The 13,253-nt window shown below is 59.3% G+C and overlaps 1 protein-coding gene across 1 annotated transcript in view; it reads right to left on the bottom strand.

Moving 5' to 3' along the window:
- The window catches only part of LOC110513667 (dedicator of cytokinesis protein 1), a 527,949-nt gene that overhangs the window by 384,481 nt on the left and 130,215 nt on the right, over positions 1-13,253 (bottom strand). Inside the window, exon 19 of the mRNA XM_036990103.1 lies at positions 1,940-2,037. Within this exon, the coding sequence (XP_036845998.1) occupies positions 1,940-2,037 (98 nt within the window). The remainder of the gene's footprint in view (positions 1-1,939; positions 2,038-13,253) is intronic.

The following is a 13,253-nucleotide window of genomic DNA, read 5'->3' on the forward strand; positions in this document are numbered from 1 at the left end:
GGAGAGATGTGGAGTAGTGAGGAATGGGGGTCGAGGTCAGGTCACTGATAAGGGTGGAGAGATGTGGAGTAGTGAGGAATGGGGGTCGAGGTCAGGTCACTGATAAGGGTGGAGAGATGTGGAGTAGTGAGGAATGGTCAGGTCAGGTCACTGATAAGGGTGGAGAGATGTGGAGTAGTGAGGAATGGGGGTCGAGGTCAGGTCACTGATAAGGGTGGAGAGATGTGGAGTAGTGAGGAATGGGGGTCGAGGTCAGGTCACTGATAAGGGTGGAGAGATGTGGAGTAGTGAGGAATGGGGGTCGAGGTCAGGTCACTGATAAGGGTGGAGAGATGTGGAGTAGTGAGGAATGGTCAGGTCAGGTCACTGATAAGGGTGGAGAGATGTGGAGTAGTGAGGAATGGGGGTCGAGGTCAGGTCACTGATAAGGGTGGAGGGATGTGGAGTAGTGAGGAATGGGGTTCGAGGCCAGGTCACTGATAAGGGTGGAGAGATGTGGAGTAGTGAGGAATGGGGGTCGAGGTCAGGTCACTGATAAGGGTGGAGAGATGTGGAGTAGTGAGGAATGGTCAGGTCAGGTCACTGATAAGGGTGGAGAGATGTGGAGTAGTGAGGAATGGGGGCCGAGGTCAGGTCACTGATAAGGGTGGAGAGATGTGGAGTAGTGAGGAATGGGGGTCGAGGTCAGGTCACTGATAAGGGTGGAGAGATGTGGAGTAGTGAGGAATGGGGGCCGAGGTCAGGTCACTGATAAGGGTGGAGAGTTGTGGAGTAGTGAGGAATGGGGGCCGAGGTCAGGTCACTGATAAGGGTGGAGAGATGTGGAGTAGTGAGGAATGGGGGTCGAGGTCAGTGCAGGTCACTGATAAGGGTGGAGAGCTGTGGAGTAGTGAGGAATAGGGGTCGAGGTCAGGTCACATTTAGGGAGAAGGAACAGTTTATTACCCAGATCAATTAACTTCCTGCCTAGCAACAAAGACGTAATGTTCAGAGAAAAGGAGGACACTTCACCTTCAGTGGGGTCTATATACTGGTGCTGTTGAGAACAGGTCTGTCTGTTCCGCATCCCGTTGGGTGAATAAACTTGGTTTGAGCGTTTCATATTGTTCCGGTAGTTCTTCCTCTTGTTTATTTATTTATTTATTTATTTTGCTCCTTTGCACCCCATTATTTTTATTTCTAGTTTGCACATTCTTCCACTGCAAATCTACCATTCCAGTGTTTTACTTGCTATATTGTATTTACTTTGCCACCATGGCCTTTACCTCCCTTCTCACCTCATTTGCTCACATTGTATATAGACTTGTTTATACTGTATTATTGACTGTATGTTTGTTTTACTCCATGTGTAACTCTGTGTTGTTGTATCTGTCGAACTGCTTTGCTTTATCTTGGCCAGGTCACAGTTGTAAATGAGAACTTGTTCTCAACTTGCCTACCTGGTTAAATAAAGGTGAAATAAAATAAAAAAAATAAATACAATTTAGAACCTAACAATATGGAGGATTTATTTATTTATTTTTTGCAGAATTCTGGATTCAAATTCTCAATTTGATGTTTGTCCCAATTTTGTGAATTATTGGTTGGTGAGCGGAACCCCAGACCTCACAACCATAAAGGGGATATGTTTCCTGAGACAGCCGTCATTAGACTGATAGTATAGTTTATTCCAAAAATGTGAATGTGAATTTACAGGGAGGAAGACTGCCAAGGTATAACAGTGAGCCTTGTCAACACTGATCAAGGGCGAGATACTAAAATGGAACCTCTATACAGGAGAATACAAACCCTTCCTCTAGAACTCAGGGTTTCAAGCGGCTTTCTTGGTCAGTTGACCTCAAATGGGCCGAACTGGTTAAATAATACAAATGTTAAAACATTTTTTTTTTTAAACTCCTAATGGGTCATATTGTGTTACCTATGAACTTTGACCTCTCACCTTGACGACCTCTCCTCCCTCGACCTTCATCAGCTGTCGGAGGTTCTGCTGTAGGAGGCTGGTGTTGGAGCGCCACTTCAGCAGGCCCAACAGATCCACTATACCAGACATAAACAGAAGAGAGGACAGACAGATGTTACTACAACAGACCCACTATACGAGACATAACAGACCCAACAGATCCACTATACGAGACATAACAGACAGATGTTACTACAACAGACCCAACAGATCCACTATACGAGACATAACAGACCCAACAGATCCACTATACGAGACATAACAGACAGATGTTACTACAACAGACCCAACAGGTCCACTAACAGACATAAGAGAGGACAGACCCAACAGATCCACTATGAGACATAACAGACAGATGTTACTACAACAGACCCACTATATGAGACATAACAGACCCACTATACGAGACAACAGACAGAAGAGAGGACAGACAGATGTTACTACAACAGACCCAACAGATCCACTATACGAGACATAACAGACAGATGTTACTACAACAGACCTAACAGACCCACTATACGAGACATAACAGACCCAACAGATCCACTATAGGAGACATAACAGACCCAACATATCCACTATACGAGACAACAGACAGAAGAGAGGACAGACAGATGTTACTACAACAGACCCAACAGATCCACTATACGAGACATAAACAGAAGAGAGGACAGACAGATGTTGTTTCACCTTTATTCACATGTAACTGTGATTTACAATGACAGCCTGACTTTTAGAGGAAAGATGTCAGCTCTATTCAACAACATCTGACACAAACCTTGTAGATTGGACTGAATGAGAGGAACAGGAAGACGAGTTTTCTACACTAGAGGGCCCCGACACTAGACGGCCTCGACACTAGACGGCCTCGACACTAGACGGCCTCGACACTAGACGGCCTCGACACTAGACGGCCTCGACACTAGAGGGCCTCGACACTAGACGGCCTCGACACTAGAGGGCCTCGACACTAGAGGGCCTCGACACTAGAGGGCCTCGACACCAGACGGCCCCGACACCAGACGGCCTCGACACTAGACGGCCTCGACACTAGAGGGCCTCGACACTAGAGGGCCTCGACACTAGAGGGCCTCGACACTAGAGGGCCTCGACACTAGAGGGCCTCGACACTAGAGGGCCTCGACACTAGAGGGCCTCGACACTAGAGGGCCTCGACACTAGAGGGCCTCGACACTAGACGGCCTCGACACTAGAGGGTCTCGACACTAGAGGGCCTCGACACTAGACGGCCTCGACACCTAGACGGCCCCGACACTAGACGGCCCCGACACTAGAGGGTCTCGACACTAGAGGGCCTCGACACTAGACGGCCTCGACACTAGACGGCCTCGACACTAGAGGGCCTCGACACTAGACGGCCTCGACACTAGACGGCCTCGACACTAGACGGCCTCGACACTAGACGGCCTCGACACTAGACGGCCTCGACACCTAGACGGCCCCGACACTAGAGGGCCTCGACACTAGACGGCCTCGACACTAGACGGCCTCGACACCTAGACGGCCCCGACACTAGAGGGCCTCGACACTAGAGGGCCTCGACACTAGAGGGCCTCGACACTAGACGGCCCCGACACTAGAGGGCCCCGACACTAGAGGGTCTCGACACTAGAGGGTCTCGACACTAGACGGCCCCGACACTAGAGGGCCTCGACACTAGACGGCCTCGACACTAGACGGCCTCGACACCTAGACGGCCCCGACACTAGAGGGCCTCGACACTAGAGGGCCCCGACACTAGAGGGCCTCGACACTAGAGGGCCTCGACACTAGAGGGCCTCGACACCTAGACGGCCTCGACACTAGACGGCCTCGACACTAGACGGCCTCGACACTAGACGGCCTCGACACTAGAGGGCCTCGACACTAGACGGCCCCGACACTAGACGGCCTCGACACTAGAGGGTCTCGACACTAGAGGGCCTCGACACTAGAGGGCCTCGACACTAGACGGCCTCGACACTAGACGGCCTCGACACTAGACGGCCTCGACACTAGAGGGCCTCGACACTAGACGGCCTCGACACTAGACGGCCTCGACACTAGACGGCCTCGACACTAGACGGCCTCGACACTAGACGGCCTCGACACTAGAGGGCCTCGACACTAGACGGCCCCGACACCTAGACGGCCTCGACACTAGACGGCCCCGACACCTAGACGGCCTCGACACTAGACGGCCTCGACACTAGAGGGCCTCGACACTAGAGGGCCTCGACACTAGACGGCCTCGACACTAGAGGGCCTCGACACTAGACGGCCTCGACACTAGAGGGTCTCGACACTAGAGGGCCTCGACACTAGACGGCCTCGACACTAGAGGGCCTCGACACTAGACGGCCTCGACACTAGACGGCCTCGACACTAGACGGCCTCGACACTAGACGGCCTCGACACTAGACGGCCTCGACACTAGACGGCCTCGACACTAGACGGCCTCGACACTAGACGGCCTCGACACTAGACGGCCTCGACACTAGACGGCCTCGACACTAGACGGCCTCGACACCAGACGGCCTCGACACCAGACGGCCTCGACACCAGACGGCCTCGACACTAGACGGCCTCGACACTAGAGGGCCTCGACACCTAGACGGCCTCGACACCAGACGGCCTCGACACCAGACGGCCTCGACACTAGACGGCCTCGACACTAGAGGGCCTCGACACTAGACGGCCTCGACACTAGACGGCCTCGACACTAGAGGGCCTCGACACTAGACGGCCTCGACACTAGACGGCCTCGACACTAGAGGGCCTCGACACTAGAGGGTCTCGACACTAGACGGCCTCGACACTAGACGGCCTCGACACTAGACGGCCTCGACACTAGAGGGTCTCGACACTAGACGGCCTCGACACTAGACGGCCTCGACACTAGACGGTCTCGACACTAGACGGCCTCGACACCTAGACGGCCTCGACACCTAGACGGCCTCGACACCTAGACGGCCTCGACACCTAGACGGCCTCGACACTAGACGGCCTCGACACTAGAGGGCCTCGACACTAGACGGCCTCGACACTAGACGGCCTCGACACTAGACGGCCTCGACACTAGACGGCCTCGACACCAGACGGCCTCGACACCAGACGGCCTCGACACCAGACGGCCTCGACACTAGAGGGCCTCGACACCTAGACGGCCTCGACACCAGACGGCCTCGACACCAGACGGCCTCGACACTAGACGGCCTCGACACTAGACGGCCTCGACACTAGACGGCCTCGACACCTAGACGGCCTCGACACTAGACGGCCTCGACACTAGACGGCCTCGACACTAGACGGCCTCGACACTAGAGGGCCTCGACACTAGAGGGCCTCGACACTAGACGGCCTCGACACTAGAGGGCCTCGACACTAGACGGCCTCGACACTAGAGGGCCTCGACACTAGAGGGTCTCGACACTAGACGGCCTCGACACTAGACGGCCTCGACACTAGACGGCCTCGACACTAGACGGCCTCGACACTAGACGGCCTCGACACTAGACGGCCTCGACACCTAGACGGCCTCGACACCTAGACGGCCTCGACACCTAGACGGCCTCGACACCTAGACGGCCTCGACACTAGACGGCCTCGACACTAGACGGCCTCGACACTAGACGGCCTCGACACTAGAGGGCCCCGACACTAGACGTTCTCGACACTAGACGGCCTCGACACTAGACGGCCTCGACACTAGAGGGCCTCGACACTAGAGGGCCTCGACACTAGACGGCCTCGACACTAGACGGCCTCGACACTAGAGGGCCTCGACACCTAGACGGCCTCGACACTAGAGGGCCTCGACACTAGACGGCCTCGACACTAGACGGCCCCGACACTAGAGGGCCTCGACACTAGACGGCCTCGACACTAGACGGCCCCGACACTAGAGGGCCTCGACACTAGACGGCCTCGACACTAGAGGGCCTCGACACTAGACGGCCTCGACACTAGAGGGCCTCGACACTAGACGGCCTCGACACTAGACGGCCTCGACACTAGACGGCCTCGACACTAGAGGGCCTCGACACCTAGACGGCCTCGACACTAGACGGCCTCGACACTAGACGGCCCCGACACCAGAGGGCCTCGACACCAGACGGCCTCGACACTAGACGGCCTCGACACTAGACGGCCTCGACACTAGACGGCCTCTACACTAGACGGCCCCGACACTAGAGGGCCTCGACACCAGACGGCCTCGACACCAGACGGCCTCTACACTAGACGGCCTCGACACTAGACGGCCTCGACACTAGACGGCCTCGACACTAGACGGCCTCGACACTAGACGGCCTCGACACTAGAGGGCCTCGACACTAGAGGGCCTCGACACTAGACGGCCTCGACACTAGACGGCCCCGACACTAGACGGCCTCGACACTAGAGGGCCTCGACACTAGACGGCCTCGACACTAGAGGGCCTCGACACTAGACGGCCTCGACACTAGACGGCCTCGACACTAGACGGCCTCGACACTAGACGGCCTCGACACTAGACGGCCTCGACACCAGACGGCCTCGACACCAGACGGCCTCGACACCAGACGGCCTCGACACTAGACGGCCTCGACACTAGAGGGCCTCGACACCTAGACGGCCTCGACACCAGACGGCCTCGACACCAGACGGCCTCGACACCAGACGGCCTCGACACTAGACGGCCTCGACACTAGACGGCCTCGACACCTAGACGGCCTCGACACTAGACGGCCTCGACACCTAGACGGCCTCGACACTAGAGGGCCTCGACACTAGAGGGCCTCGACACTAGACGGCCTCGACACTAGAGGGCCTCGACACTAGAGGGTCTCGACACTAGACGGCCTCGACACTAGAGGGCCTCGACACTAGACGGCCTCGACACTAGACGGCCTCGACACTAGACGGCCTCGACACTAGACGGTCTCGACACTAGACGGCCTCGACACCTAGACGGCCTCGACACCTAGACGGCCTCGACACCTAGACGGCCTCGACACCTAGACGGCCTCGACACTAGACGGCCCCGACACTAGAGGGCCTCGACACTAGAGGGCCTCGACACTAGACGGCCTCGACACTAGACGGCCTCGACACTAGAGGGCCTCGACACCTAGACGGCCTCGACACTAGACGGCCTCGACACTAGACGGCCACGACACTAGAGGGCCTCGACACCAGACGGCCTCGACACTAGACGGCCTCTACACTAGAGGGCCTCGACACTAGACGGCCTCGACACTAGAGGGCCTCGACACTAGACGGCCTCGACACTAGACGGCCTCGACACTAGAGGGCCTCGACACTAGACGGCCCCGACACTAGAGGGCCCCGACACTAGACGGCCTCGACACTAGACGGCCTCGACACTAGAGGGCCTCGACACTAGAGGGCCTCGACACTAGACGGCCCCGACACTAGACGGCCCCGACACTAGACGGCCTCGACACTAGAGGGCCTCGACACTAGAGGGCCTCGACACTAGACGGCCTCGACACTAGACGGCCTCGACACTAGAGGGCCTCGACACTAGAGGGCCTCGACACTAGACGGCCCCGACACTAGACGGCCCCGACACTAGACGGCCTCGACACTAGAGGGCATCGACACTAGAGGGCCTCGACACTAGACGGCCTCGACACTAGACGGCCTCGACACTAGAGGGCCTCGACACTAGAGGGCCTCGACACTAGACGGCCCCGACACTAGACGGCCCCGGCACTAGACGGCCTCGGCACTAGACGGCCTCGACACTAGAGGGCCTCGACACTAGACGGCCTCGACACTAGAGGGCCTCGACACTAGACGGCCTCGACACTAGACGGCCCCGACACTAGACGGCCTCGACACTAGAGGGCCTCGACACTAGAGGGCCTCGACACTAGAGGGCCCCGACACTAGAGGGCCCCGACACTAGAGGGCCTCGACACTAGACGGCCTCGACACTAGAGGGCCTCGACACTAGAGGGTCTCGACACTAGAGGGCCTCGACACTAGACGGCCTCGACACTAGAGGGCCTCGACACTAGACGGCCTCGACACTAGACGGCCTCGACACTAGAGGGCCTCGACACTAGACGGCCTCGACACTAGACGGCCTCGACACTAGAGGGCCTCTACACTAGACGGCCTCGACACTAGACGGCCTCGACACTAGACGGCCTCGACACTAGACGGCCTCGACACTAGAGGGCCTCGACACTAGACGGCCTCGACACTAGAGGGCCTCGACACTAGACGGCCTCGACACTAGACGGCCTCGACACTAGACGGCCTCGACACTAGACGGCCTCGACACTAGAGGGCCTCGACACTAGAGGGTCTCGACACTAGAGGGCCTCGACACTAGAGGGCCTCGACACTAGAGGGCCTCGACACTAGAGGGCCTCTACACTAGAGGGCCTCTACACTAGAGGGCCTCGACACTAGACGGCCTCGACACTAGACGGCCTCGACACTAGACGGCCTCGACACTAGACGGCCTCGACACTAGACGGCCTCGACACCTAGACGGCCTCGACACTAGACGGCCTCTACACTAGACGGCCTCGACACCTAGACGGCCTCGACACTAGAGGGCCTCGACACTAGACGGCCTCGACACTAGAGGGCCTCGACACTAGACGGCCTCGACACTAGACGGCCTCGACACTAGACGGCCTCGACACTAGACGGCCTCGACACTAGAGGGCCTCGACACTAGACGGCCTCGACACTAGACGGCCTCGACACTAGAGGGCCTCGACACTAGACGGCCTCGACACTAGACGGCCTCGACACTAGACGGCCTCGACACTAGAGGGCCTCGACACCTAGAGGGCCTCGACACTAGACGGCCCCGACACCTAGAGGGCCTCGACACTAGACGGCCTCGACACTAGACGGCCTCGACACCTAGACGGCCCCTACACCTAGACGGCCTCGACACCTAGACGGACTCGACACTAGACGGCCTCGACACTAGACGGCCTCGACACTAGACGGTCTCGACACTAGACGGCCTCGACACCTAGACGGCCTCGACACTAGACGGCCTCGACACCTAGACGGCCCCTACACCTAGACGGCCTCGACACCTAGACGGCCTCGACACTAGACGGCCTCGACACCTAGACGGCCCCGACACTAGACGGCCCCGACACTAGACGGCCCCGACACTAGACGGCCTCTACACTAGACGGCCTCGACACTAGACGGCCTCGACACTAGACGGCCTCGACACTAGACGGCCTCGACACTAGACGGCCTCGACACTAGACGGCCTCGACACTAGACGGCCTCGACACTAGACGGCCTCGACACTAGACGGCCTCGACACTAGACGGCCTCGACACTAGACGGCCTCGACACTAGACGGCCCCGACACTAGACGGCCCCGACACTAGAGGGCCTCGACACTAGACGGCCCCGACACTAGACGGCCTCGACACTAGACGGCCTCGACACTAGACGGCCTCGACACTAGACGGCCTCGACACTAGAGGGCCTCGACACTAGACGGCCCCGACACTAGACGGCCCCGACACTAGAGGGCCTCGACACTAGACGGCCTCGACACTAGAGGGCCTCGACACTAGACGGCCTCGACACTAGACGGCCTCTACACTAGACGGCCTCGACACTAGACGGCCTCGACACTAGACGGCCTCGACACTAGACGGCCTCGACACTAGAGGGCCTCGACACTAGACGGCCTCGACACTAGAGGGCCTCGACACTAGACGGCCTCGACACTAGACGGCCTCGACACTAGACGGCCTCGACACTAGAGGGCCTCTACACTAGACGGCCTCGACACCTAGACGGCCTCGACACTAGACGGCCTCGACACTAGACGGCCTCGACACTAGACGGCCTCGACACTAGAGGGCCCCGACACTAGACGGCCTCGACACTAGACGGCCTCGACACTAGACGGCCTCGACACTAGACGGCCTCGACACTAGAGGGCCCCGACACTAGACGGCCTCGACACTAGACGTCCTCGACACTAGACGGCCTCGACACTAGACGGCCTCGACACTAGAGGGCCCCGACACTAGACGGCCTCGACACTAGAGGGCCTCGACACTAGACGGTCTCGACACTAGAGGGCCCCGACACTAGACGGCCTCGACACTAGAGGGCCTCGACACTAGACGGCCTCGACACTAGACGGCCTCGACACTAGACGGCCTCGACACTAGACGGCCCCGACACTAGAGGGCCTCGACACTAGAGGGCCTCGACACTAGAGGGCCTCGACACTAGACGGCCTCGACACTAGAGGGCCTCGACACTAGAGGGTCTCGACACTAGAGGGCCTCGACACTAGAGGGTCTCGACACTAGACGGCCTCGACACTAGACGGCCCCGACACTAGAGGGCCTCGACACTAGACGGCCTCGACACTAGAGGTTCTCGACACTAGACGGCCTCGACACCTAGAGGGCCTCGACACCTAGACGGCCCCGACACTAGACGGCCTCGACACTAGACGGCCTCGACACTAGAGGGCCTCGACACTAGAGGGTCTCGACACTAGAGGGCCCCGACACTAGACGGCCCCGACACTAGACGGCCTCGACACTAGACGGCCTCGACACTAGAGGGCCTCGACACTAGACGGCCTCGACACCTAGAGGGCCTCGACACTAGACGGCCTCGACACTAGACGGCCTCGACACTAGAGGGCCTCGACACTAGACGGCCTCGACACCTAGAGGGCCTCGACACTAGAGGGTCTCGACACTAGACGGCCTCGACACCAGACGGCCCCGACACTAGACGGCCTCGACACTAGACGGCCTCGACACTAGAGGGCCTCGACACTAGACGGCCTCGACACCTAGAGGGCCTCGACACTAGAGGGTCTCGACACTAGACGGCCTCGACACTAGACGGCCTCGACACTAGAGGGCCTCGACACTAGACGGCCTCGACACCTAGACGGCCCCGACACCTAGACGGCCTCGACACTAGAGGGCCTCGACACTAGACGGCCTCGACACTAGAGGGCCTCGACACTAGACGGCCCCGACACTAGACGGCCTCGACACTAGACGGCCTCGACACTAGAGGGCCTCGACACTAGACGGCCTCGACACATAGAGGGCCTCGACACTAGACGGCCTCGACACTAGACGGCCTCGACACCTAGACGGCCCCGACACTAGAGGGCCTCGACACTAGACGGCCTCGACACCTAGACGGCCCCGACACTAGACGGCCTCGACACTAGACGGCCTCGACACTAGAGGGCCTCGACACTAGACGGCCTCGACACCTAGAGGGCCTCGACACTAGAGGGCCTCGACACTAGAGGGCCTCGACACTAGACGGCCTCGACACTAGACGGTCTCGACACTAGACGGCCTCGACACTAGAGGGTCTCGACACTAGACGGCCTCGACACTAGACGGCCTCGACACTAGAGGGCCTCGACACTAGAGGGCCTCGACACTAGAGGGCCTCGACACTAGACGGCCTCGACACTAGAGGGCCTCGACACTAGACGGCCTCGACACTAGACGGCCTCGACACTAGACGGCCTCGACACTAGAGGGCCTCTACACTAGACGGCCTCGACACTAGACGGCCTCGACACTAGACGGCCTCGACACTAGACGGCCTCGACACTAGACGGCCCCGACACTAGAGGGCCTCGACACCTAGAGGGCCTCGACACTAGACGGCCTCGACACTAGACGGCCTCGACACTAGACGGCCTCGACACCTAGAGGGCCTCGACACTAGAGGGCCTCGACACTAGACGGCCTCGACACTAGACGGCCTCGACACTAGACGGCCCCGACACTAGACGGCCTCGACACCTAGAGGGCCTCGACACTAGAGGGTCTCGACACTAGACGGCCTCGACACTAGAGGGCCTCGACACTAGACGGCCTCGACACTAGAGGGCCTCGACACTAGAGGGCCCCGACACTAGACGGCCTCGACACTAGACGGCCTCGACACTAGACGGCCTCGACACTAGACGGCCTCGACACTAGAGGGTCTCGACACTAGACGGCCCCGACACTAGAGGGCCTCGACACTAGAGGGTCTCGACACTAGACGGCCTCGACACTAGAGGGCCTCGACACTAGACGGCCTCGACACTAGACGGCCCCGACACTAGACGGCCTCGACACTAGAGGGCCTCGACACTAGAGGGCCTCGACACTAGACGGCCTCGACACTAGAGGGCCTCGACACTAGAGGGTCTCGACACCTAGACGGCCTCGACACTAGAGGGCCTCGACACTAGACGGCCCCGACACTAGAGGGCCTCGACACTAGAGGGTCTCGACACTAGACGGCCTCGACACTAGACGGCCTCGACACTAGACGGCCTCGACACTAGAGGGCCTCGACACTAGACGGCCTCGACACTAGACGGCCTCGACACTAGACGGCCCCGACACTAGAGGGCCCCGACACTAGACGGCCTCGACACTAGACGGCCTCGACACTAGAGGGCCCCGACACTAGACGGCCTCGACACTAGACGGCCTCGACACTAGAGGGCCTCGACACTAGACGGCCTCGACACTAGACGGCCCCGACACTAGAGGGCCTCGACACTAGAGGGCCTCGACACTAGACGGCCTCGACACTAGACGGCCTCGACACTAGACGGCCTCGACACTAGACGGCCTCGACACTAGACGGCCTCGACACTAGAGGGTCTCGACACTAGACGGCCTCGACACTAGACGGCCTCGACACTAGAGGGCCTCGACACTAGAGGGTCTCGACACTAGAGGGCCTCGACACTAGAGGGTCTCGACACTAGACGGCCTCGACACTAGACGGCCCCGACACTAGACGGCCTCGACACTAGACGGCCTCGACACTAGAGGGCCCCGACACTAGACGGCCTCGACACTAGACGGCCTCGACACTAGAGGGCCTCGACACTAGACGGCCTCGACACTAGACGGCCTCGACACTAGACGGCCTCGACACTAGAGGGCCTCGACACTAGACGGCCTCGACACTAGACGGCCTCGACACTAGAGGGCCTCGACACTAGAGGGCCTCGACACTAGAGGGTCTCGACACTAGAGGGTCTCGACACTAGAGGGCCTCGACACTAGACGGCCTCGACACTAGACGGCCTCGACACTAGAGGGCCTCGACACTAGAGGGCCTCGACACTAGACGGCCTCGACACTAGACGGCCTCGACACTAGACGGCCTCGACACTAGAGGGCCTCGACACTAGAGGGCCTCGACACTAGACGGCCTCGACACTAGACGGCCCCGACACCAGACGGCCCCGACACTAGACGGCCCCGACACTAGACGGCCC

The sequence above is a fragment of the Oncorhynchus mykiss genome, chromosome 1 (genome assembly GCF_013265735.2).
Source record: "Oncorhynchus mykiss isolate Arlee chromosome 1, USDA_OmykA_1.1, whole genome shotgun sequence".
In the NCBI taxonomy this organism is placed as follows: Eukaryota; Metazoa; Chordata; class Actinopteri; order Salmoniformes; family Salmonidae; genus Oncorhynchus; species Oncorhynchus mykiss.